Raw genomic sequence first — 27,202 nt, 5'->3', positions numbered from 1 at the left:
GCGGGGGGTGCCCGGCTCCCAGCGCGGGGCCGGTGCCGGTGTCCGGGTGCCGGGGCGCGGTGCGGCCGCGGAGGGGCGCTCTGCCGGTGCCGGTGCGGCCGACCCCGCCAGGGCGCTGCGTCACGCGGCAGCCCGCGCGTGGGCGGGCGGGAGGGTGGCGGCGGCGCGCGCGCGGGATCTCCCCATGTGACCGCGCGCGGGAGGGGGCGGTGTGTGGTGTGCGGGGGGGGGGGAGAAGAGAGGGGGGCGGAGGCGCTGGAGGCTGTTCCCTCCTTCCCTCCCTCCCGCCCGCCCGCCCGCTCGGCCTCCGTTGCACGGTAGGAGCGGCCGCGACGAGCCGGGCTGTGCCGGGCGGCCCCCCCCCCCTCCCCTTTCCCCCCCCCCCGCCCGCCGGCAGCAGCGAGGCGGTGGCGGAGACCGGCTCGCCCACCCGCCCCGTCGATGGGAAAGGAGGAGCCTGGGCCGGCGGCGCGCAGGCGGGGGGGGCGCTGGCAGCAACTTCGGCGGGGCTGAGTCTTGCGGCCCCGGGACGGCGTCGAGGGGAGCGCCGGGCAGCCGGCGGCGGCAGCCGACTGCAGAGTACGTGCGGGACGGCCCGGGGACGGGGTGCGGGCAGCTGGGGCAGCGCGGCCCCGGCCCCGCGGGGCACGGCCGGAAGGAGCGGGCGGGTCGTGCGTGGGTGATTCCCGGAGAACGCAGCGCGGGGGGGACGGGGAGTGGGCGGAAAGTACCGGAACGTCCCCGCCGCGCCTGCTGCCGCCGGGGGGCGGCGGGGCGGGACTGACGGGACGGGACAGACGGGGGCGGTGCCCCGCCGGCCCCGCGCCGGGGTACCCGGGGGGGGGTGTGGGGGGGGTGGGACGGGGACGGCGCTGTGGTACGGGCCGCCCCCTCGTCCCGTGCAGCGTGGCGCCTTGACCCTCCGCGGCCTGTCCCCCCCCGCCGTTCGCCGCGCAGTGGTTCGCCCCCTCGTCCTGCCCCGCGGCCCTTAGCGGGACGTGCCGGGTTGTCCGGGCCCAGCGGCTCCGGGCGCCGCCGGCCCGGCCGTGGGGAGGCCGTCTCGCTGCTCTCTGACCGGCAGCCGCGCACCTCAGTGTAGCCTTCACGGGCAAGCGGCCCCGGGGAGGCTTCCCGCGGGTGTCGGGCCGCGGCTCCGGGCTGTTCCCGTCAGCGGGCTCGGCGGATGCGAACTTGGTGTCGGGACCGCAGCGCTCCCCCGTGCTCGCTGCCTCGGTTTCCTTCGGTTCGGCTCCCTTCCGCGACCCGGCTGGCATATGGGGCTGCAGGTAACCCCCCCGGGCCGGGCTCCGGTGGGACCCGGCGGCTCGCACGAGGCTGGCGGGAGCCGCGAAGTACTCGGGGGCTTTCGGCCCTCATGAGTTTGGGGGTGTTTTTTTGCACGGTTCAAGTTTCTTATTAGTTGCGGCGAGATACGCATCTGTATTTGGATGTGAAACTCACTTAATAGCTTGTATTTTGGCACATCTCAGAGCTAGACAAGACTATTTAATTTGCTAAGTCTCGTTTCTGCAGCTACGTGTAATTTTCTTCTCCTGCTAAAAGTCCTTTGGAAACGCTGCAGAAATGTAATGAATATGCAAAGCAGCCAGTTCTCAAATCCGAATCCGGTTTGTCTTCAGAGACTTTTCAAAACGCCCAAAGTGATCAAGATATATTATGAAATAATCACTTTTGCCTAAAATACAGGAATGTGATGTTTCGCACTTTCTCCTTGTGCGTATTCCTAATTGAATTGGTGACAGCTCAAATATAATTCCACCTCAAATAAAAGCCTCTACAAATCAGTTAGGGTTGCTCAATTGGTTTTACTTCTAGTGCAGCCTTGAAAAGCAGGAAGACTGCTAGTGGAGTCCTTGCCCCGTGCTTGCATCCCACAACTCCCGCGTTTTCCTTCTCCCGATCCTTCACCCACGTCCACCACCTGCTCACTGCAGCCGCGTTATCTTCCTGCCACCTCCGGGAAATGTGCAGCTTTGATCTCGGACCAGGCAGAACGGGAAGAAACGAGCGCTTTCCCGTGGTTAAAGATACTGAGCCGGGCTGCTTCCGCTGCCGGCTATCTTGATAGAGGGAGCCGGGTGCAGGAATAGGTTGTGATTCCTGCCCCGGTTGTTTACAAATAGTCGTGCTCTGTGGTGTTCTTGTGGTTTTTGTTTTCCTTTTTTCCTAGGAGTTATGTTTGTGGTCAGAGTTCAGGTGACATCCAGCGTTTGGAGCGGAGGGCTCGGCATGTGGGGTGATAGGCTGTGGATGTGAATGAGGTAATGTGGAAAATCAGAATGCACGGTTGTGGGTTGCAAAAGGCTGAGTGAAAATCGAACTTGTGATTTCCTGATCCTTCTGTGGCTGTGACAGTATGCAACCTTGCATGTATTTTAAACAGCTTTGTCTGTGATGGGGACTTTCCTAGCATCTTTCTTTGTTCTGTATGTGAAAAAAATGTAAAAGACAGCTGTTCTTCCCTGTGTGTTCCCACACGCCTTACTGTTACGGACAACAAGCAAAGAAGGGGGACAAGTTGCAGCTCAACTGCCATTGCTGCATTCATTTATTCCTGCAGACCTTTCCATGCCAGCTTTGTGTTCCTGCCTTTTGCCCTAAAAGGGTTTGCAGTTGGCCATGCCTTAGAAGATTTACTTGCTCTCTCCTAATTCAGCCGATTGTTCTGGTTAGCTTCTTGGGGTTTGCCAGAGGACAATTCCAGGCTGTTATTCCTGAACCAGACTAGAAAGCCCGAGGCTTGCCGAGAAGGCGGTGAAAGAGGGGAAGCACACGTGGTGCCCTAGGGTCTTACCTGAGGTATTCTTCCCTGTTGAGGAGCGTACACAAGTCTCCTGGCTGTGATCTTGCCCCATGTCTTCCCGTTGTGTAACCTCTTCTCGTGCTGACCCTTTGCCCCAGAAGCACGGCCCCTGCTGCACTAAAAAGGAGAGCAGCAGTGGTGGAAGGCAGTACTTTAGGTCTCTCAGATGTAGCTTAAAGGTCACCCGAAAGATGTATGGCGCTGAGACTTGAGTGGGTGTGCTGAGGCTTTGCCATAGCCAGATAGGTAAGCAGAGCCAGGCGGCAGCAGCAGTGCCTTTGGGTTAACGGTTTCTTCCGATCCAGGTAGCGCTGTGCTGCTGTCTCAGCTAACCTTGTTTGCTTGCTTGTCCTCTTCCTAAGCCCCATCTTACTCCTCCAGGTCAGCTAGCTTACCTCCTTTCCCAGCTTTGTTGGCTGTGAGCTGGGCTGAACCAGTGGAGCAGACTGCTCATGTGTAGAAAAGCAGCGGGGCTGTTGGTGTGGTGAGGCTGTCTCGGAAAGGGAAGGGAGCCTTCCCCTTGTAAAAGGTTAGAAATACTGGGGATGTCATTGAGGTGAGTGCAGGAGGAACTCGGTTTAAGTGAGGGGAGAAAAGAGGTCAGAAGGAGGAGTGTTTGAAAGTGCCTTTTCTGCAGAAATTGGTAGCACTCATAAATGGAAAATTTGCGTGGCCCTCTCAGGGGTTACTGTACTAAATTTGGAAAACAGAATTTGAAGTGCAAAACAAAGGGATTTCAGTCTTGCTTTAAATGCAAATCTCAACGCAGCCTGAACTGTGGACTCAATACTGACGCATCCGTAGTACCTATTAATCCAGTTTCATCTGTCATGAGGAGATGTGTGATTAGAAGCCTCCAGGTAAAGGCTGCTCATGGACTGTTGCTGCTCTTCCAGCCTGTGGGCTGGAAAAATGAGCTCCATGCCTTGCCTGGAGCTCCCGAGCTGTGTGCAATTTCACTGCCGCTGTCCTCCCAGGGTTCAGTTTAGCTCTTTGCACAAGGTCCATTTGTGTAGATTTTGTGCTAAGAAGAATGACTTTCAGAGCAAATGGTTATTCTTTTATAGCAGTTATAGAAGTTTAATCGTGGTATTGATGGTAGAAAGTCAACATCATTTGAACTGGGAGGATAGGAATGGTTCACTGAACTGCCGGTAAGCCATAAGCTGTTGGTTTTGTTTGCCTTGTCAAAGCTGGTATGGAATGCGAGGATTTTCCTGGGAAATGTCTGAAATTCTGTGAAGTAATGTCAGTTTTTTGAATCACAGAATTACGCACTGTTTGAAGGATTACCCGACATGATTTTCCTCGTTGCCCTTAGTTCCCTTTTGCATCTTTGAGTGCAGACAGTACTTAATTGTTCTTCTGCAACTGTTATTTTAGAAAGCTAAATCGTAGTTCTAACATACTTAGCTCTTAAATGTTTCCCATTCCACCCCGAGCTCCAGAGTGTGCAGTTCATTTGCTCTTGAGCTCACCAGCAGCTCCATGAGGTGGCTGCTCAGATCTGAGCTGCTCCTGCCATCCATTCTGTTTTACAAGCACCAGCGTACAAAGAATGATACGTACAGCTGTTGGGTTCGGATTTTTGTATTTCTGGTCTTTTTCTGGGGCTCCATCTCTTTTCCTGAAGAGATTGTAGGTATCCTGGTGCTGCCACATACATCTTTGTGCCGTTTCTGTTGGCCTCCTCATATTATTCTCTTCTACTAGAGTTTAATCAAAGATTTGCAGCAAAAGCCTGATCCTTCAGATGCTCCTTGAATAGAAGTTGAGTTCCATTTGTTACATCTCTACGTTTGCTCTGAGTTGCTGCAGAAAAAATGCATATTGTAAAAAAATACGCAAAAGCGCGCACTGTAATTTCTGCCTTAATTTTACTGTTGGTTACCAGTGTCCCAGTGCCCCTACGCATGGATGTGTTCTTGCATCACAGTTTTGGGGTGAGGCATGTTGCATGTTGTCAAAATAGTTTCCCCCCAGTGTGTGCAAATCGTTCTGTAAGCGCTGATTTTTAGGTTACTACTGTGTGTTTTTTCAAGTGCAGTGTGATAGTAGAGCCAGAGTAGTGTTAGCAGACCAGCTCCATGCCTTAGTTCTGTTACTCGCCTGACCAGCTATAAATTACATGCTTTAGACCTGATTGATTGGTGGTTTAGCTTAACACAGTAATACTGGACATTATCCGCTGGTAGTTGTGAAAACCATTGTAGAGTGAAGAGGTGTGTGCGTGAGGTCCTGCAATTCTCTGAAGAGTTTATTTTTTGCAGGATAACTGTGGAGAACGGGTTTTATGAAGTTGAAACTCTGCAAATGTTTTTCTGCAGCCATAAGGGTAGAGTACTGCTGCAATTTGTCCCTTGGGAGCCCTTGGAGCACAATTGTTATATTGCTGTATGGTATTTCATGTCTTAAGTGCCAGTGAAGTGCAGGCCTGTTAGCAGATGGGACAGGCAGGTGAATTCAGAGTAACTTTTTTAAACTATATGTGTTGTAGTCTGTCAGTGCTTTTGCTTTGTCTGTGGATGTTGCTCTCATAATTGAGTTCAGTGGAGGCATTAGATCCTTTTTACGTGAAATGGGGAAAACCGTAGAAACACTTTGTTCTGAAACACCCTTTTATTGATGCAGCTTCATTAATTTTCTGGGGTTCTGTGAAGCGCTTTTCTTCTTTGCTTTCCTTTTACAGTGCTCCGCACTGCTGTGGGGGAAAATGATGTGAGAGTTAAGAAGAATTGAAACTGATGAGCTTTTCTTTTCTTCTTCGGGGGATCAAGTAATTCAGTAATTCTTCAGGGTGTTTTGTGATCATTTTGATCTGAAGATACAAAAGAGTCAAGTAGAAGCAGTGAGCAATATTGAATGACATTCTTGGGAACAAACATGAAGAGGGAATGCTGAAAACAAGCTGGCTTCATGTTTGAATCATCTTTTTTTTGTAGCTGCATCGCAACTGTCTGCTGATTTGTTTTTTCACAAATGTTTCCATTAAGTTAGCTATTAAAAATAGATCTTTTGCCCCTTTTTTCTATACCTGGTCTTATAACAAGAGAAAGAAATCCTGTCGTCTGAGTTGACAGCCTTACTGAAGGATGGGTGGTGGGGGAAAGCATCTGGACGTCAGCATTCTGGTGCTCATCTTCTCTCTGTTCTTGCTGTTTGCAGGTTCTGTTATCCGTGATGGCGTCAGCTCTACCCAGAACCCTCGGGGAATTGCAGCTGTATCGAATATTGCAGAAAGCAAATCTCCTATTCTACTTCGACGCCTTCATTCAGCAGGGTGGTGATGATGTCCAGCAGCTCTGTGAAGCAGGTGAAGAGGAGTTTTTGGAGATAATGGCTCTCGTAGGCATGGCTAGCAAGCCTCTTCACGTCCGAAGGCTGCAGAAGGCTTTGAGGGACTGGGTCACAAACCCTGGTCTTTTTAACCAGCCTCTCACCTCCTTACCGGTCAGCAGCATTCCAATCTATAAGTTGCCAGAGGGATCTCCTGCGTGGCTGGGGATATCCTGCAGCAGTTACGAAAGGAACAGCAGCACCAGGGAGCCTCACCTGAAGATTCCAAAGTGTGCTGCCACGACGTGTGTGCAAAGTGTGGGTGCAAGCAAATCCGATGTGGTGGGGAACTTATCACTGCAGAGCGGCAGCGAGCCGAGGCTCTGGCAAGGACACCACACCACAGAGAGTGAACATAGTCTTTCTCCAGCTGACCTTGGCTCTCCAGCTTCACCAAAGGAAAACAGTGAGACCCTGGATGCTGCTGCTGCTCTGTCAGTTGCTGAATGTGTAGAACGTATGGTTCCCTCCCTGCCCAAAAGTGACTCGAACGAAGTCAAGGAGTTACTGAAAACAAATAAGAAACTGGCAAAGATGATTGGTCACATCTTTGAGATGAGTGACGAGGACCCTCACAAAGAGGAGGAGATCAGGAAGTACAGTGCAATATATGGCAGGTTCGACTCGAAAAGAAAGGATGGCAAGCATCTCACCCTCCACGAGGTAAAAACCTTGAGCGACAGTGGGGCTTCCTCCCTTTTTCCTACACCTTTTATGAGCTGCTCTTCACAGGGTGCACTTTTTGTACAGGCACTTTTCTGGGTTACAAGAGCTGCGTGTCTTGCTGGAGCCATAGGCAGTCCTGCCCTGGGATAGAAATCTTGAGTGCAGTAGAAGTCCCCTTTGTTGTATGGGTGTGTGTATGTGTGCACTGATGACTTCAGCTGGGTGTCATCGGACAGCTTGGTCAGTGGTGTAGCCTGTCAGACAGAGGGTTTAAACAATTTGGCCCTGAAATAGCAAACCCGCCTTGCAGTGAGCGTGGCCCTTGGGATTCTAAGCATTTGGCACGTTTTTAAAGCAGTCCTGGCTTGGTGTTCCCTTTCAGCTTTGAGAGTAGACTGGTTGTTTGGAAGATTAGTAACTAAAATTGCTTGTGTCTGGGAAGAGGATCACCTGGCTTGGTTATTATTACACTGTGCTGTCTTCGCTTACCTCGAGACCCTGCTGTGTAGCTTGTGCCCTCAAGGTAAAAAGGATCTTGCTGATGAGGTCCCTAAACCCAGTGGGATGGTAATTTTTGTGCTTGAGTTGGGATGATGCTTAACTATACAACTTGTAGGTTGTTTTGGGCAGTGGTCTTAAGCTGAGCAAGTGAAGTGCAGACTGTGTGAGGAGAAAGGGAAAGGACTGTCTCCGGTACTGATGGGTAGCTGTAATTTGAAGGGTTGTCCTTTAATACCTGCATAGCATGTGTTCCCTCTTGTCCTTAAAAGACCATGTGGACCTCCTTGGCTTCTCTTCTGGCATTCTTGAGGCTCACACTGTGTATGTTGTAATGCAATAGGTGTGTCTGTGTGGGGAAGAGTTCGCCAGAGCCAAAGTACAGTACAAGAGGAGAACAAGCATTAATTCAAAGCAGTGCCAAAACACTGTTGATATGAATGCTGCATCAGCATTTTCACAGTTAACAGGGATTGCAAAATTTCAGTTGGATTTAAAATCTGGCATGTAGGGCTTAGCTCCCAAAAGGAAAGGCAATGTTTATGTTACAGGAGTGCCAAAAAAGCTGTACTGGCTTAGCCTTTTTTCACTTAAAGAAGAAGTTTTGTAGGTGTGTGATCTACAGCGTAAGACTAGGTTCTCTTTATGCTTCTGAGTAGAAAGGCAGGAGGAAACAAGGTGTACTTCTTTACATTTTGGTTTATGTATTTGCATTTACGCGGCAACTGCACATCAGCAGCAGAGACTTCCCAAGGAGTTTGAGTACAGACTGAGGAGGCGCTTCCAACAGACTTTTCTACCACAGTTTTAGCTGTGCAGCTTTTACTTATGTGCATTGTGGCTTATGTGGAACACTTACAATCTATGAATTCATCCAGCGTGCAAGAACAGATCTCATCTTACTGACCTTGTGGAGAGCAGGTTGTGTGTGAGATGGAGGCAGGACTTGAAAGGATTAATTGTGTAGATGCCCATATATGTTGCTTCAGGGTTCAGAGAAAGGGGTTTCTCCCCACCTAGGCATGGAGGCAGTCAAAGATGTACAACGTGTGAAGCTGTGCACTTTCACAGTCTCTCTCTGGGGCTGCAGAATATACTCTGAAATCTGGGCAGACTTCTTGTAGGATAATTCCCTGGCAATGGGAGGTGGGCACCAGGGGCAGGTACTGTGCCAGGCATGTGGTAGGCTCAGGAGTGGCTCTGTGAAGCTGGAGTGAGTAGTGTGATGGTGGTTTGAAGGAACAGGGTAGCAAAGAACTGGAGGAAAGGATGACTGCTATGCCTTGTTAATTATATTTTTTAGTACTGCACTAAAGATCTTTACTACATCATTGTAAAACCATATTTAAAAATGGAATGAGAGCATGGTTTGGCTTTAGGAAATGTTTCTATCACTATTACGATTAAGGGCATGAGATCAAAGGAATATGTGGCTGACTTACGCCTCACTTACGCATGTGGAGCCTTGCTGAACTTGATGGGAAATGCACACATGCAAGCAAGAAGAATTTGCTCATAATTGGTTTACTGTTTGCTTAAAGAGGCCGGATTTCACAAAGTTTTGTCTTGAATGGTCTTCATTTTAAAGCAGAAAATATACAAATAGTAGCAATGAGACCATCTTTTTTTTTGTGTGTTTGTTTGTTTAAAATCTGCTAAACCAGGGTTTGCCTTTTGTAAACTCAACTTCAGTGGATTTTTGGTTTTGATGGCTTAATTTGCTGCTCAGAAGGAAGGACCTTAAACAACCAGGGAGGTAAGTTTCTACTTGTCCAGAGACTATGTTTCTGCACGTGTTAATACATTCCAAGATTGTCATTCTGCATCACAGCTCAAGATCTCTCTTTGCAGCTGGCAATGAACAGCTGAATAAACTTCACTATGAATTTAAAAAGCTTAAGTAGTGGTTAGCTTCTTAATGTAAAGATCAGGCTATGTCTGGCTCCTCAAGCAGAGTGGAGATGCATGCAAATTAAAATAAAATCCAATGGAATTATTGGCAAATTAGTGAGAATATTCTCTGTTTCAGTATGAGCATTAGAGTGTCTCAGAGGGCTTGGGCAGCCATTAGAGGCCAGTGGGAGCTATAGACACTGACCTGGAGTGGAAGCGTGTGTTATTGGTAGGATTATCTCTATAAGGCACTGATTAGCCTAAAATCTGATGCAGAATCCTTCAGAGATATTCCAGAGCTAATAAACTTACTGTCTGTAATCCATCCCACTGTCTCGGTATTACGCAGCTTTTCAAGCATGGAGTGCCCTTAATGTTTAAAGATGGACTGGAAAAGTGATGAGTACGAGCCATACCCTTGAACCTGGTGACCTGTGCATGTTTGAGTCAGATTTGTAATCTGTCTTAATATTTCAGTGCTTGTCTAGGTGCCTATAAAACAAACAAACAAATCCTATTGAATAGTGTGAGAATCAGGAATAAGAAATGCAGGTAATAAATTTTGTCTAACTTGGTCTCTTCCTTTTGTTTTGCTGACTTGCCAAAACAGTAGGGCTTGGTATTTATTAGTGTTTTGTAGTGAGGGAATCTATGAACCCCATCAGATGGGAATGTACCCATCCCTCTCCGTACAGCCTGTATGGGTATGTACTCCTCCATAGCATTCAGTCTTCCAGCAACCAGAATAATTATTTTTAGGCGTGCAACACTTTCTAGCTGCAGTATTGTGCCTCCTGAAAAGGTAGGATGCCATAATGCATTTCAATTCAGTAAGTCTGGATGTGACCTGAAAGAAGAAACCAGGAAAAACAAACAAACAGTTGGCTTTTCTCATATATTAGGATAAACAGCGCTTGCCTACAACCACCCAAAGCATTTTCAGTGATTTCAGCTCCTTGCAGCCTTTCAACACTTGGACGGATAAAAACCGTCTCAGATTATTTTGTAAGCATTGGCCATGTTATTCATCCTTGGCAAAGTACTAGCTATCACCGTTACAGAAATTAATGCCTGCTTTGGATGGTGATACTTTGCATCAGCAAAGTATTAGTAGTTATCTTTTATTTTTGTATCTTTTATTTTTTCCCTGTGTTTTTTTTGCTGAGACAGTAGACATTGTAGAACAACTGTTCCTGTCTAAGGGGTAGCAGTTACTTCAGTACATTGTGGGAGCATAGTAACCTCGAGCTGTTTCACAGGTTAAATCTAAACTTCCCACCCTTGTACATCTAATCTCTGAGGGGTTTTTTTGGTCTGTACAGAGACCAAAGGATCAGGCAACGTATCTAGTTCACCTGTTAAATGACATGTTTGCACTCTGATTAGTATATTCGGGTATCACAGGAAATGCCCTACTCGGATCAGAGGCTTTTATGCTAAACACAGGAAAAAAATGCTTACAAAATATTGGGAACAGCAGTTCTGTTTGAGGTTTTACTAGAAATACTGCATGGGCTCAGGCCACTGAGAGAGTCTCAGCCCTTCTGGTACATGCTTTTGGTTTCTTTCAGCCTCCTGGAGGACAAGTGTTGAATTAGGCAAAATACATCTATTCCAATTAGGATGACATCAAGCACTGCAGTGAAGGACAGCATGGTTGTGTGTTGTTCATATATTATGACAGCTTCCATCCTTCAGGGATGGAGTGCGTGATGTTTTGGGTGAGTTGCTGTGATTTGATTCGCAAGTAACATTCTGCAGTGTGGTAGACAGCAGGGTAAAGGAGCATGATTCTTAGCCTTCTCGCAAGAGACACCATTTAGCTGCAGACCTGCTGGCCTGTCCTCAGCCTCGTCTTCTGTTCTCTTCCATGAAAAGCACCTCTTGTAGCAGCAGTGTTTTCAGTGGCTGAGGTCGCACATGGGTGGTCCTGTCGGCCCTTGGCCACGCAACCCTGTGCACTGCACTGCGGCTGTGCTTTGCTCTGCCAGATCAGGGGCTGGGGATGGCACATCTCATTCCATCATGAATATGCTGACTGTGCTGTGGAAAACCTGTCTGCTTTGTAATATTCACTAGCCTGAGACAGATACAGAACATACTGTTGACAGGAGCAGCAAAGCAGCTGTGCTCATTTGCAAGAAGCCAGGCCCATTCAAAGCAGCTTTATTTCTAGAAATAAGGAGTAGAAAAGTTGTGGGCACTCTGGGGAGAAAAACACCTGCAGTACTCTGGCCTCTGGCTTTTATGCCTCATTAGAAGTGCTGGCTGCTCTTCAGCTGAGGAAGAAACGAAAATGTCTTTTCAGCCTCTGCTGACTGTGGAAGGAGCAGAGAATCTCCTCTCCAACATCTCGGTTTCAGTGTCTCTCACTGTATTAATAGTGTTGTTGTTTGTCCACACTGTTGACCATAGGCTTTTCAGACCGCAGTGTTGTACATGGTGTAATCACGACAGTATCGCCGCTTTCTGTAGGCTTCCGAGTATTGTGAAACCATTTTGAGCCTTAACTTTGGGCTTTTTTTCTCCTCCCCTCTTTATGAAGCTACTGCCAGCAGCAGAGGCACTAGAAATGTGTCCTGGCAGGCTCAGGAAAACATCCTTGAAACAAGTCACATTTGATTCATGTCTGAAGATAGTCTTCACAAACACGAGGGTGAGAAACATAGCTAAAAAAAGTTTAATCGTTTCTTAAACCATCACCTTCTACAGAATCTGTGCTGTATTCACCAGGGAAAGCCATCTGTACCCACACTGTCATTTTTTTTCCCCCAAGTCCTGGGCATATTGCATTTATAAAAATAGTATTCCCTGTAAACCAGGCTTTGGGAGCCGAACACTGTGAACGTTCAGAGCTACTGTTTTATACTGAGATTTAATTAATGCTGGGATGAGGCACAGGCAGCGCACATTGCGAGAGTCTCACAATAACATTTTTACTTTAAAGGGCATCAAATGCCCCAGCTACACGTTTTTCTTCCCAGAGGCTTACCTGGCTTAGTAAGAGGATAAATAAATGGAAGAAACCCTCCAGGGTTTGCTGTACATTTGTGGGTAATTTTACTTGCAGCTGAAATTTTTCGTTATTTCAGAAGAACGGGTACTTTTACAAGCACAGTGGGTGAACTTATGCAAAGTCATGAATCCCTGGTTTTGTGTTTGATTTCCAGCTAACAGTTAATGAAGCAGCCGCTCAGCTGTGTGTAAAAGATAACGCCTTGTTGACCAGGAGAGATGAACTCTTCGCGCTAGCTCGGCAAATCTCTCGAGAAGTTACATACAAGTATACTTACAGGACCACCAAGTAAGGTTTTAATTAACTCAAAGGACCTTTATTTTCAGGGAATGAATCAGTCGAATAGCATTTCTTTTGAAGTGCTAGAGACACTTTCTTCTTGCTCTTTAGCTGGCAAAGTGCTCTTCTGAGGAAGGTAGAAAAATGCTATTTAAGTCGTGAAGCTTTCAAACTGCTAAGATTTAGCTGCCTTGAATTACATTTTTGTTTGCTCTCTCGTTTTCCAAAGTTTTCGATGATAGTGCATGCTGAGAGGCATCTGAGAGGCTGACATTTCCAGTATTTGAGACATTTGTGTATTTCAAGGTTAATGTAAATAGGCAAAGTAGCCAAAGCTGCTCAGTGTATCAGTTGGTGTGTTTTACATACACAGATTTAGCTCGTTAGTTTTCAGGGAATGCGAAAGATAAGGTCGTGGGGAGCAGCTTACAAACCTGCTTTAAAGGGACTGAAGCTGACTCCTAATTTCAGTTGTTACTGTTCTGTTAAATGAACTGCTGTTATGAAACAGTAACAAAGGCTCAATAGCTTTCAAACACAATTAGAACTTTAGAATTAATAAGCGTTACTGAAAGTCTCGATACTTTCTATATATTGTTTTGAAGTGTTAACTCCTTCACATGTAATGCAGTGTCCTTTCAAAATACGTTTTCCTACGCTTGTAGGATCTTCTTATGATTTTCCTTTGCTCCCCTTCCTTCTATAGTGATTTATGTAAAAATACATCCATTCTGGGTAAGCAGTGCCAAAGGCATTCTGTAATTCTCTGTGCTCAGGTAGCTTTCTGTTCTGTTCAGAAGAATGTCTCTGACATCTTGAAAACCACACAAGGCACTTGTATTCCTCTGTACTTGAGTGACATATACTGCCATGTCCAAGTGAATTGGAGGCTTTTTCTGTGCATCTCACTTGTTCTTGCCTGATGTTTTGGGGTTTTTTGTCTTGACTCTGTTTTTCATTACTATTTCTGATGGTCAGGGTTAATGTGCTGTTTACTGACAGTCTGTGTGTCTTCTTTTCTAGATCTAAATGCGGAGAAAGGGATGAGCTGTCACCAAAGAGAATCAAGATAGAGGTAAAGTAATACGACTCCTGTATTTTGACCTATGCATGCTAAAATTCACTGTTGTTTTGAAGCGAGCTATCTAAAGGAAATGTCTTAGAAAAACATTTGAAAGACAGGGTCAAAAAAAAAATTCCAAGTGTATATACCTATATACCTCATAAGAATAGCAGATCTTCCTTTTTGATGGTTTTTTTTTTACAAATTACTGTTTCTCTGTTACATGGGTATCTGATTCATCCTTAGCATTGTGTGGTTTGGGTTTTTTTTTTTTTACTGTCTACTCCAAAAGGTGTGGGCTAGATGTGCATTTGAGTGTAAGCTAGGCCTGAGTGAGATCTGTGTGTGACACAGATACATGATATATTCTTTAACTGTAGAGGAAAGTTGGAGCATATTCTGGAATGTGTTTCTCATGTAACTCATTCTGTGACAAATGATGCACCGAATGCAAGACTTTCATAATTTTTCAGCAGTGTGATGCTTTTGCCTGTACAAAGGCTTTTCCCATGAGACAGACCTCAGTGCGAGCCGTTTGTTTTGAAAAGGCAGTTATGAATAGGTGTAGAGGAGTTAATCTTCTTTATTTATTAAGTTCCATCAGTCTGTGTACAGTTGTAGTTTGTTTATATAATATAAAGCATACACATGCATTGAGGATTTACTCGTACCTTTGACGATAAATTTACATGTGGTAGGATTTGCTTTGGCGTATGTTTGTTCTTCAGTCCATGAAAGAGCAGAGAAAAGGTGCATTAAATCATTTTATTCACCTTCACCATTATCTCTCTTGACCATCAAGTTGCAGGATGGTTGCTTGAGCCTCCCCTTTTTTGTCCAGTCTGGTCCTGGTTTATAAAGAGCTGGTGGGGAGCTGCTGCTCCTCTGCTTGGAATAGTATTTCATTGACTTAGATTTCAGCATTAGAAAGTTTTTCCTTCATTCAGTAATAATTGATGATGAGCAAGTATCTAAAATGACACACTGCAAAGGAGGTGCTTTCTTATTCATTGAAAGAAAAAGAAAGATTAAAATCCTGAAAAATACAGGCTGAAACTTTAGGGTTTTTGGAGAGCAGGAAATATGGACAGTGTTAAGGAAACCGTATTCTCTTATTTTCGTGCATGGTGAACTCCTGAGTCTGGAAGGCCTGCTTTCTCTAGGCACCTTTTAGTTCAGTAATTCTGAGAAAGGATGTTTACTTGGTTTTCTTTCTCTAAAATTACCAGTCATATTTTAAAATGCTGGTGAAAAATTCATGTCCTAGCCGTACAAATGGCTATTTCAGAAATAGGACTTTTTTTCCACTGTAAGAAATTTAAATGAAACGAAATGAAATATTCTTTCATTTGATAGCAGTATAGCATATGATTAATTGTGAAGTAACCAGTGTTGTCATCAGCATACATTTCTTTTTTTCCCTTTGGGAGTCTTCTAAGAGTAAGTCGTTACTACAAGTGTATTATAATGGAGGCACACTGTAAGTCATGGACTTTTCTTCCAATAAATTTTAAAAGGGTGCATTGTTACATAGCAACTTTTACATGTGGTGGTTGGGGTTATTGGGGCTTAGCTTTCTAAAAAAGAAGAGGGCCTTTTTTTTAGTAGTATGTTTGGGGATTTTTGAGGAGGCTCGTTCTTAGAAAGGTGGAGGTAAAAATGAAAATGGTAGCAAATGCTGCAGATCTTTCCTTCTGTTCTGGGTAAGAATTCTTTATCCTGTTTTTAAAGTTGTTCTGTTTCATTGTGGCTCTATTAGCTCACTGTCATGCTAGTATCATGCAGAGGAGCTGAATGAGAGTGTGGTGGTGTTGTAAATAGCTCTTTTTGCTTTTTGTAAAGGTCATTTTGCCTCTCTGTTTTAAGGCTGAACCCTGTATTTTGATTCACCATTCTTTTACCCGTTAGTCATTAATGTCTCTGCAAAGCGTGGCCTAAAATACTAGGGCTTGAATTTGAAGAAAGTTCAGAACTGTTTGCATAGTGTCAAAGATTACTTAAAAAACAGAAGAGAGTTAATATCTTGAAATATAATAACACTGAAGCCCCCTCACCCCCCCAAACTGCAGAGAGACTCTGAAGGTCATCCTGGAGCAGAGCTAGCAGAGCTGTGTGTGCAGGCTGAATATTGCTGGGTTTACAGCCACCATTGTGAATTTATCCTCTTCACGAATATGAAACTCACAAGAGCATTACAAAGAAACAATATGCCATGAATTACATCAAATTACCTGTAAAAGCCTTTCTCTTCCCCAGCGAGCTCTCCCCCTCTTATTCGTAGAGTGGGTGGGCGAGCTGTGGGAGTGAAGTGTAGAGAGGAGAAGGGGAAAAATTCCAGGCAAATGACAGGCTAAAGGTGTGGAGGGAGTGAAAAAGGGAATGGAATGAATTGGGATTTGGAAGCAGATTATAAAAAAGGGGTTGTAGTTCCTAAATCTGCTCTGGACAAAGAGCAGGACAGGCAAATAGGGATGGATGTGCCGTTTGCAAGTAGGCGAATGGCACATCCCCCTGCAGGGCAAGACTGTCTCCTGCATAGGTGTTGCGGGGTGGGGGCACCCCTTGTTTTGTCATCTTCCGTGAGTCAGTGCCAGCACTGCTCCAAGCGATGAGCTGTTGTGGCACCAGCTTGGACAGCAAAACAAGTCACAGGTATATCACGCAGAAGGCATGGAGGGAGAGGCTACTCATGGCTGCTGCTTCTTTGTGTTGGGGTTGGTGAGGTTCCCCCTCAGTTAGTGTGAACAGCCAAGAGAGCGAAGAAAGAGAGTTTTAAAAATACTCTTGCTGTCTGTGGTATGGAGAAATTGTTCTGTGTGTCAGTGTCTTCATTCAGCTGAACGGGAGGGGCGGGGAGAGCTTCCAAAAGCTAATTTCACAAAGCTGAGTGGGAGTCAGGGGGCATAGGCAGGAAGACCTGAGTGTGGGCTGTGAGGAAGCATCTTCCCTTAGTGCTGGTATGAGTGGAGGGAGAGGAGAGAAAAGGCCCACCTCCACCACTGCTAAGAAGGTTGAAAAGAAAACTGAAGTGTGGGATTTGTGTTTCTCACAAAAACAGCAAAAGCGACTGTTTTCATAGGAAAAATGTCATTAGAAGGAGCGAAGAAGCACATGTGGGACTGAGAACATCTGCTGCATGAAGCTGCTTGAAAAACAACTGAGCAGCAGCATGGGCAAAACAAAACTGCTGCACTGCATACAGCAGGCCCTTCTGACCACAGAGGGAAAAGGAGCCTCTAGGCAAACGTGGTGCAGAGCAGGTTGTCAGCTGGCCCAGCCTGCTCCTCATCAGCCCTTAGATGAGGCAGCAGGGCAGAGAACAGGCAGCGGTGGGGAATGGCTCCGGGAAAGGTGATCCAGAACGGCATCATCGTCCAAGTTACCTACATGACTGAAGCGTGACAGTCACAGCAGCGGGCAGCTGGCCCTGCTTTCAGGAAGCAGTCTTTGGTTTTGTATTGGCGAGTGATCACATATATGTTATAAAGAGCTGTGTTACCGGTTTTGTTGCAAAAAGAGGATCCTGAGTGATAGGGGGTTTTGTGTATTCAGTTTTTCATCTTCCTACACACAGTCATTCTCCTCTCCAAAACAAATTCAGTTCTAACTATGAAAATGGTCAGTGCTCATGGAGATGTGCTGCAAAGCCTTTGTTTCTAGAGGATGGGGTTTTCTGGCAATTTACCTGATCATGAAATTTTGCATACCTATATATTTGCTTTTTCCCTGAGGGAGTATGATGGGTGGATGAAAGCAGTATGCAGTGTTCAGACAGATACTTCTATTTGGTTTTTTTTTTTCCCCTGAGCATAAAGAATAGCTTTATTGGCATTGGGTTGCACTGAGGGTCTGGCCACCATGCTGCAGGTCAGTGGGAAGCCTGCCAGTGGCATGGACCTTGTAATCCTTCCCTTGTGTTTTTTTGCAAGATTGCTGTTCTTATTCTTGGGCTGTAACTCATTTGTCCAGCTAGTGTAAAAAAATGTTGTTGTTTGCATGCATGAGCCTCTAGAATCCACAAGGAAGATATGTCGGATTTGGCATATTTGATATGTGGATGTACGGATCCTCAATGTCACTGTTTTCAGGTGTTGGTCTGTTTTAGATCTCTTGCTTCCTCCCACGTTTTAACAGTCACCTATACTGTGCTTTTGTAAACATTTATGGATGTTCCTCTCTTTTACATGAGCTTTCCTTTTATAATGCCGAGCAGGATAAATTTCTCATCTTGAACCTTTGCTTCGATGATTAATTTATTTTAATGGAGTCTGGCACGTTTTCACAGGAACTTTATTTGCTTTATGGGTACATATGCAAGCTGCAAAAGATTTGCATGTCATAAGCATTTGAGACTGAAAAAATTGAATGATGATTTCCCGTAGTATATAAAGCCTTAGCTACCCTGATTTTAAAGTGGTGATATTTCATTTTGTGATGCTACTGTAGGTTCTGTGTAAGACACCTTGAATTTCAGGAGGCTTTGCTCAGTTTCTCAAGGTTAGTATATGCAGCTGCTGTGCCTCAATCTTGACTAGATATAAGCTTGATTTCTTAAGAATCTCCAAAGCTGCTGTATGTAGCAAGTGACAGAAACCACGGGCCTAAATCTGCCTGGCAAGGCTGAATGTAAACTAGTTTAATGTCAGTGGCAACAGTAGTCTGGATTCACCTGAAACTGTGAGAGATGACTTTCTGTGTATGCCATTTTAGATACATAGCAGTTGGTGTAGAGGGGTTGTCTGTGTTTTATGCACAAACCTAAATGATGTGAATAGCAGGAACACGTAAATTGCAGACCCAAATTTTTACAGAAGTTCAGGAATGTGTTTTTTGTTGGCTCTTTTTTCTTTTGAGTATACAGAGAGGGTGACTTAAAATCAGTAATATGTCCCTCTTGCTGTTTGGTTTCTTTTTATGCTCAATAGGATGGTTATCCTGATTTCCAGGACACGGTCCAGGCGCTCTATCAGCAAGACAAAATGCCACTTGCTTTGGCTAAAGGGAAGAATGAAGACTCAACAGCTCTTAATTCCCAGGTAAGCCAACTAGACTACTCTGTGAATAATACAGGCATGTCTTTGTACATTGATTTTGGTGTATTGTTTTGATGACTAAAGTAATTACCATCAGTTTTCAAAGGCTGCCGAGCTGAACTGTGATTGCATCACTCTTAATTGGGGTTTGCTTCTGGAAGTGTTCTGACACAGTACTACAGTTTTAGCCTTGTTAGTTCCGAAGAGGTAAGACCTAGTGTAGTAGGCTTGAAAAATACGTGACTGCCTGTTGAGAGCAAGTGGGGTACTATTGGTACAGTATGTGCTGTGTTACTTGCGTTACTAGCTATAAATGGAAAGTTCAAGTTACTGAGTGTAGAGGAATAGAGTAGGCGATCTTGGACTCCTCAGTTCTGACGTTTCTTACAAGAAGAAAGGCCAGTATAATTAGGAAATAGAGAACCTCTGGATCCGAGAGGATAAATTGCCTAAGTAACATCTACCCTTGTGGCAGTGCATTGTTTTCAAGTACCCAGAAAGCTTTCTATAAATGAAGACAGGTTTCAGATGCTTTGTCTTTTCTGTAGTGTATCCCAGCCTTGAGGCAAAATACGCATCTCCTGCTACCAGTTGTTGCCAAGGAGGGATTTCATGCTAAGTTACAACAAATTGCATAGCTGATTTGAGCAACTGTAATCACCAAATTTTCATGTAAGATTACGGAGTTACATTCCTGTTTCCTGAGACTGGATGTGTTACCCTATATTTTACCTTCTTCTGTTGCAAATGTACAGTGATACAAATGTGTTCATTGTGATGCGTCAAAAAACAATCATGCTACGTGTTCTGGTGTCACATAATGGTTACCTGAACTTGATTTTTGCAAGCTTATTTTCATCGTGTATATGCTTTAAAGCTTTCATTGGTCACTGCTATGTAACAATGGACTAGAAATTCGTTTTAAGCTTCAAGGTATCTGTGACTATACAGGGTTTTCTGTGGTGATGAGAAGGTCAAAGTTTTGGGGTTGTCCCTATTAAATAACAAAAATGGCATGAGTGAGAAATGTTTTGCTGTTCTAAAAAACTACTGTGAAGTTCAGAAGTTGTAAAAGGAGTGATGGAATAGCAAAAAGCACACTTGAAAGTAAACTATTTGAACAGTTTCTTCTTTTACTTGCCTCCCAAGACCAAGCTTGAGCTATCAGTGTTCTTCTGCAGAACCTGATGAGCTCTAAGCCAGAGTAAGTAAATATTGGTCGTCATTACCCTGCTATCAGGGTCATCACTGTGCTGCAGAAGCTCAGATTTTGCTGGTCTGTTTTGCTTCCGCTGTATGTGTAAATTGTTGTGCTGGGTAAGCAGACCTTCATGGGAAGTCAGGGCTTTCATCATCTCCCAGGAAAAGTCCTCTGCAGTTACTGGGCCTGTGTACCAGTTGAAATGATTCCTGCATTACCTGATTGGGAAAAAGGCATTTCTCTATCAGTTGTAGACGTTAAGGTTGTACACTTTCTGTTCCTGTGTTCATCGTGGCTCTTCTAAATCAACTTTCTTGACTTGTGATTTTATTTTTGCAAGATGCTTATTTACATTCTCAGGAACAAGATTATAGTGAAATTAGAATTCTCTTGGCATTAAAGTCAATGACAAACATTCAGACGCCATTTCCTCCCACGTTGCACCGCATTGTTTAGTTTCACTCTCGAGAGGTGTATAGGTCTTGTTCTTCTTCTAGACAGACATTTCACACCTTTATCCCCCACAAACATACTGTGATCCTACACTTTCAGAATGGCAGATTTTTAAGCTTGTGTAGTGCTGTTGCCTAAAATAAAGATTCCAAGATGTCTGGTGAAATCTTGGCATAAGTTTTTAGCAGATGTTGCCATTGCTCTTGGAATACTTTTTTCAATACTTTGTGAAGACATATATTTGAACAGAGCTAACTGATAATTAAGACATTATTTTCTGCTTTTCTTGAGATTCTCTCGACGTAACCTGAAGTCCTGAAGTGCAGAAAGTGGTTTTTGTGTTTTCAAAGAGTAGAATTTAATGTTGCGTTTCTGTGTGGATGAACTGCAGCAGCTTGCATTTTAAGTACTCTTGAGTGACTCAGAAGAACAGTATGAAAATCTATGGGTGCAAAAATATTTTGTTTGCTTGGTAGTTTTGAAGAAACCGTAAAGCACACATCTGTACATATGAGTCAACAAAAACCTATATCTAGGCTGTTAGTCTTATCATCTGATAATGTTTTTTTCCCTGTGTTTTGACTCACTCTATGTATGTATATAGAGAGATATCTTTTTTCCTTTATTTGCAGTCAGAAAAGGTGATGGCAAAACAGATGGAATTTCTTTGCAACCAGGCTGCATTAGAGAGACGTCTTTCCACAGGGTGTTACAGGCAAAACTCAGAAGAGCACAGCCCAAATGGCATATCATTAGATAACACTGATGGACAAGGTACAGTAGCTTCCAGGCATGGTGTTGCTGCCAGCAAATACATTTGGTATTATGCAACTTTTGTCAGTAGTGTTATTTATCTAGTATAGAACACTGAGCACTGAACGGACAAGTCAGGATCTCTGCCCTGGAGTGCTTAGAGTCTAAATAATGCAATCAGATGTACAGTCACATTCTGCTCTGTTACTCTAACGTAGCCAGGCAAACGGCTTTCTCCATGGATAACCCTATGGGGAGGGGAAAAGGTAGGGTGCATTAGTGTTGCTGAGGGCAAACCTTGGCTCTAGCTTTATCCTAAGTTTTCAAAATAGAGCAGGATGTTGCATTTTGTTTGTGTTCTTGCTTTGTGGAAATTGAAAGTGAAGAAGATAATGTAGTTGGTACCCCTTTTTGTTTACTTGTTTGTGCAGTCTAGGATCAAAGCCTGAGGAGCTGGCTACGTAAATAACTTAGAATTAACTAGATTCTAATGGTGTCCTTAGCAGCTTGTTATTCTTCAAAAAGCTTACAGTTTAGTGGTTCTCTCTTTGATTTACCAACTGGCTATTCCTTAGCTTGAATTAATTGTAGGAGTGTTTGTTTTGTTTGAGTGTTTTCTGTTTAGATTTCTTTTTTTACTGTTGTGAAGGGAGATAAGATGTTTTAAGCACAAGAAATACAACCAAAAGTTTTTGTATCTGGTGTTTTTTTTAGAGCTGGTTTGAGGGGGGAGATAAGCAGTAGAGAAGGCAACTAAAGGAATCAATAGAAGTAAGCATTAAAACAGGTTTTCATTTTTGTGTATTGGTCAGGCAAAGGGGTACACCATTATACAGGAAGAATTGGGGTGTGTGGCTCCAGCTCTTCTTGATATCGCTAGCTTCTTCATGCTATTTATCCATTGTGCAGTGGGAGCAGGATTTTTTAGGATCTCAAATGGTTTTTTGAGCAGAATGAGAGTTTTAATTTTACTTTTGGTATGGCTGAGTATCCCTTTCCAGCAATGCCTGTGTCTGCAGAGCAGCATATTTACCTAAGCTTTGTTTTGCTAGAAGCCTTCCATGAGCAGCTGGAAATTAGGATGCAGTTTTCCTGATAGAATTAGTATGTCTTTAAGTCCCTACCTGTTTAATATTGCTTTGCTTTTAATGGATTAACATTTCAATGCGACCAACTTCCAGGTGAAAGACCGCTGAATCTCCGAATGTCCAATCTGCCAAGTAGACAGTTGCAGCACATTTCACTTGATGGAGAGCAGCATGTTGGAAAACCTCTGTGCAGTGATTTGATCCGGCTTTACCCCAGTGGTGAGGCGAAGTCTCAGTCTTCGGGTTAGTGCTGCCTCTTGTAAATTACCCACTGTTTCTTAAAAGGCTGTGATGAACTAACACACGATGTCTCCAAGTGAAGAAGCTGGTAGCTCAGCCTGGCATGCTTTGTGTGTAACCTTTTAATCAAGGCTTTGAACAGAACTTCCAGAGGAGTGTTATTTGTTAATCTAGAATCAGACTGAATATTATTTGGGAAAAGCTTACAAGGTGCAGTAACTAAGTTCTGGCATGTGTCTGTCCTCAGAAAGCGGTATTGACCCAAACTACTGCTTTTAAATACTTAGGTGGCTGTTGTACCGCAGTTTGGTTATAACATGGTTTCACCCTTTATAAAGGAATCAGGCTTTTTTATAAAAAGACTTTTATTCTGGTTTATAAGGACCTAGTGATGTTCAGTTTTAACCCAATGGGGCTAAAGCCCAGCAGGAGGAGGCAGAGTTCATTGCTTCAACTGTTAGTATCCGTATGGTTCATGGTCATTTTTCTTGAATTAAGAGTACAATATATTTGTTTCCAAGCAGTGTTTTTAACATTATGCTTTTTTCTTTCTTAATGCAGAAGGCCTTGGTATTTTAAAGGATTTTCCTCATTCGGCTTTTAACAACATAGAAAGGAAGGTCATAAAAACAGAACCTGAAGACACAAGATAGTCATTCTGCTCTGGAAAATGGTGTCGTAATAACGAATGAAACTTCACAAGAGAAAAAAAACCAGCCTTAATAACCAGTGTTGCCTCATTCAAATAAGAGATTTCAATAGCCAAAGCCTAAGAACTGGTACAGTAATGTATGGAAACAGGAAAGCAAGAGACACTGCAAACTAAAACAGTAGTACAGGTGGATAAACATTCCTGTAAAAGTGGTTTTATAACATGGGAAGATTCACAAATTAATATTGTGGGTCTTCATTATTTAAGAATGTATTATGTATTTGTATAACTTATCAAAGTAAATCTAGATGTCGGGACGTGTATTGAGTCCAGTAGATGTGGCTACAGTTCATTTTACTTGAAATTTCAATGTCTACTTTAAGTGTACCTAGCGTAGATATGGTTGTTAAACATTTGAATTAAAATTCATTGGAGAATTAGGAATGCGAACCTTGTGACACAATTAACAGCAAGTTTGCAACAATATTTGTAGAAAAAGGAAAATGCATAAAATATTTCATGGTTTAAAATGTTATGTGGATATAGCATTTGATAGACCTAGACCCTGATTCTGTATTATAGCGGACGTACTTGACACTTAACTATTGTTACATCACTTTCAATGGTTTCAGCAGCCTTTGTGTAACACACTTACAGCATAATACCTACTAGAGAATGCCAGTTGGAAGAGGCCGTATGATTGGCTCCCATTTCCTTGGGGAAAAAAAACTATGGTTTGATAATACTGTACAATTACTGAAATCTCAGCTGGTGGGAAACCCAAGAGACAATGTAGCATGGACAGGGCTGCAAAAATTGTGATTCAGACCATTATAACTTTCTGGACTTCTCTGTGGATCTTTCAAAAGCAAAAACAAAAAGCATCCTAGGTGTGGCAGAGATGAAGTATGGTGCACGATTTATGCATCGATGTAAAAGGTTGCACTTGATATCCAGAAACCATAAGATCTTTTGGAGGAGACGACAAGGAGTTACGTCTTTAGCGTGTGACTCCTAATTAAGTGCTGTCCAGCCCACATGATTCTATGAATATACCGTATACTGCATACAGTATGCCAATACGTTTCTTTATATATGTGATTAATTAACATCTGTATTCTTTATTTATTTGACAGTTTTTATTTTTCTGTACATTTCACTTTTGCAGATGTCATTTTATCTAAGGAGAAATAGTCGGCATATAACTTTGGCATTTACCATGCTGTGTTTGCGTGCATCCGTTTTTCCTCTGCGCAACTCCCTCCATAAGAGTTGCTTTCCAGCAGTCAAAACAGTTATATGCCTCAGTTTCTGAATACAGTTTTTGCTTACAACATGTTCTGGAGGAGAAAGGGAGGGCTGAAGACAGTAAGTTACCATGCCAGCGGGTAAACTTCCATATTCAGGTGTGCACTTCATGTCTGCAGTTTGCTCTGTGTCATAGATGTGTATTAACGATTCAGTCACAGTCTGTGTTGTACTGAAACAGTCAGCAAAATGTGAGCTGAAATGTCTACACTGCAGTCTCTTATCACTGTAAACATATCTAATTATTTTACCACTTTTGATTTGTGGAACAAAGCTTTATAGTAGAAACACCAGTAAACAACTTTTTATACTATTAAAATGTTTGTTTTTTAAAAAAAATGTTTCTTGAACTGTATGGTACTGTTTCACTTACTGAAGTATCTTTAAGCAATGGAGTTTGCAGCTTTGCTGTTAGAAATAAGAGATTGAATGTGTAGTTATATTTCCTCTTTCCTGTTGTGTGAGCTAGTGATGCGGGTAAGATTGTAACGTTAGCCAGTGCCCTGGTTAGTATCTGAGTAGCTTTCATGAGACGTGTATGGAACTTGTTAAAGGACAGCTTAAGGTTTGAACTGTACAGCTGGTGTGATAGAAGGTACCAAGCAGCAAAACTTTAGAGATGCAGGAAATGTTCTGGTTTTTCAACACCTGGCATGATCAGCAGTTGTTGCGTGGATCACAGAAGAAGCTCTTAAGCTTGCTGGTCTCTTCGATTAAAGTGAGAGGAAGGAAAACGAACTTGCTAAGCAGCACGCTGTTTCAGTTGAGTCCAGAATTTATTTTGTAAACACTAATGTATTAAATTTGCTATAAATTAAAGTATATAACAGTTATATTTTTGAGTTGTAAATACAGTACTTTGTGTCACGACCAGGTGGTTCTCTCCAGGATGATATTTCAGTCTATAGTCCAACAGGCCATTTCAGTCTCAATAAGCTGGAAGCAATTTTTTTTTACTGGTTTGCAGCTGTATGATAATTACTTTTTTTTAACCTGGGGGGGAGGCGGGAGGTGCATTCCGAGTTTGCACATACATTTGGTAATAGCAAATACTCAAGCATTGGTCTTTCCATGACAGAGGTCTTGGTGGACTGCGACTTGGCTTAGCCTCTGGAGCCGCAGGTGAAGGCTTGCCCTCATCTGCTCTGGAAGGGTTGGTAGATTCAGGGTACCCTGGATCAAAGGCCGGCCCTGCAGATGATGCCTGTTCTTATTCACATGTTTATATTGTTGCTTACAAAATAAAATTCACCGTGAGAACTCTGTAGTTTCCCCAGGGTTTTTCCTTCTTTTTATTTTAATGGTGTTCTCTGAAAGGAGATGTTAATTTTCTGCGGATAGGGGAGGAGGGAGCAGCTCTCTCCAGAGGAAACGTTTTCCTGCCCTTGTGGTTGAGCCCTCATTTACGGGTGCATGTATGCGCACAGCCTGCAGGGCTGTAGTGGGCCAAGGCAAAGGGGAAGAACTGAAACCCAGGAAGGGTCTCTGCAGCATGGCAGTCTTATTTAATGCTCCTTCCACCTCCTGCTCTTGTGTATGCTTACATTGGCGCAAAACTGCAAGCAGCAGATCTGCTAGGAAGTGGTACCAGGCAGTTAGAGGTGGTCTTTGGGGGACGAAGCATCGCTGCCCAGCCTGCCCTCAAGTGTCTTGGTGGCCCACCCTGTTTCAACTGGCTTTACAAATGGTGGCTCGCATCTCAGCTGAAGTGTTGCTGGAGGACAGAAACCAAACGGGAGGTGGGGTATAAAAAGGGAAGAGAAACAGACCAAGGAGCAAGAACATCCAAAAGAAGTGGGGGAGAACCCCACCAAAACCCTTCAGAAACATGCAGCTTTGCTGAGTTGGTGTAAAAGTCAGGTGAGAGTCAAAGCAGAGGGGCCCAGCCTGATGGAGTCAAGAGTGAAGTGCAATGCCCCTGACTTCTCCCAGCTCAGAAGAGATTAAATGTGGGAAATCAGAACCAATGGCTTAATGTTTGCTGCTTTTTGTCTGCATTTCCAGTGTCATCCTGCCCTTTTCTGGGAGAGGGAGGAGGAGGAGGAAGGAAGGAGCTAGGTATTGCTGTCTTGAAGGTGCAAGGCTGGGACAGAATGTGCCACAAAGTTAGTTGTTGATCTTCCAGGCTGCACACAAGTGTAACTGGAAAACCTTTAGACGTTGTTTTTAGCTTGATCTGGGCTGAGCAATGGGTGCCTGCAGTTCAGTAAGGCCACAGTACGCTGGACAGGCATGGTCCTACTAGGGCCTACAGGCTTGTGGCAGCCTCACCAGGTTCCCTGTCTCAGCAAGGTGCTGTGAAGCTTTGGTGCTGTGAGGTCCTCCGCTGGAAAGCGCTGTTGGATTAAACAGCCATTACAGAAGGGTCGTTAATGCTCATCTGAAACGTCAGGAGGTGCCGGTTTCTCATCCAGCCAAAAAACCTCGTTACTGTTAAAACTCTTATTGCTGGTTACCTGCCTGAAGCTCCTGTGTCTTCTAAATAAGCAAGTTATACGAGGGTCAGCAGGGAAAGCATCTGCTCACGGCTCTGCCTTTACTCACGGCCGCCGCTTTGCCCATCATAACTCATTCCCTCTGCGTTCATGACAAATACCAGGTTCAGCCTGGTGGTGAGTGGTCTTCCATCGAGCCATAGTCGGAGCACAAACACTCGTTCCTGCAGTAATTGGGATCTGGTGAAGCTTTGGCTTGGATCTGGGCTCCTGAGGTGATGGGAAGAGCACTCTGTGCTCAAGGAGCCCTGCTCTGCTCCTTCCCTTGAGCACAGAGCTGAAGAAGCAGCAGCGTCCCTGGCCGCAGGGCTGCGGTTTGGGGGTGCCAGCTAAGTAAGAGGGGGCTTGTCTGCTCCCCCAGGCATCCCCCACCGGGGTTAGGAATGGTCCTGCCGCTTTCCAGC

General features: G+C 44.3%; 1 protein-coding gene across 2 annotated transcripts; it reads left to right on the top strand.

The window, feature by feature from the left end:
- Window positions 1–573: 573 nt before the first annotated feature.
- On the top strand, window positions 574–25,555 carry NAB1 (NGFI-A binding protein 1). 2 transcript variants are annotated; one of them, XM_080620540.1, is made up of 8 exons: window positions 574–579; window positions 5,990–6,823; window positions 12,388–12,521; window positions 13,536–13,587; window positions 18,501–18,611; window positions 20,895–21,036; window positions 22,197–22,346; window positions 22,905–25,555. In XM_080620540.1, exons 2-8 carry the CDS (start codon window positions 6,005–6,007, stop codon window positions 22,994–22,996), a joined length of 1,500 nt encoding a protein of 499 aa, XP_080476666.1. In that variant the 5' UTR covers window positions 574–579; window positions 5,990–6,004; the 3' UTR covers window positions 22,997–25,555. The 2 variants fall into 2 exon arrangements, with proteins under 2 accessions (XP_080476666.1, XP_080476665.1); XM_080620539.1 differs by lacking the exon at window positions 574–579 and adding an exon at window positions 1,017–2,282.
- The last annotated feature ends 1,647 nt before the right edge of the window (window positions 25,556–27,202 follow it).

Source organism: Psittacula echo (genome assembly GCF_963264785.1).
Source record: "Psittacula echo genome assembly, chromosome: 6".
Taxonomy (NCBI): Eukaryota; Metazoa; Chordata; class Aves; order Psittaciformes; family Psittacidae; genus Psittacula; species Psittacula echo.
Note: the sequence above shows the minus strand (reverse complement) of the source record. Positions and strands in the feature narration are given on the sequence as shown.

Coding starts and splice junctions, on each gene's coding strand:
- NAB1 (XM_080620540.1), top strand. CDS start 6,005: ATGGCGTCAGCTCTACCCAGAACCCTCGGGGAATTGCAGCTGTATCGA. Junction 12,522..13,535: donor TATACTTACAGGACCACCAA/GTAAGGTTTTAA, acceptor CTTCTTTTCTAG/ATCTAAATGCGGAGAAAGGG. Junction 13,588..18,500: donor CAAAGAGAATCAAGATAGAG/GTAAAGTAATAC, acceptor TATGCTCAATAG/GATGGTTATCCTGATTTCCA.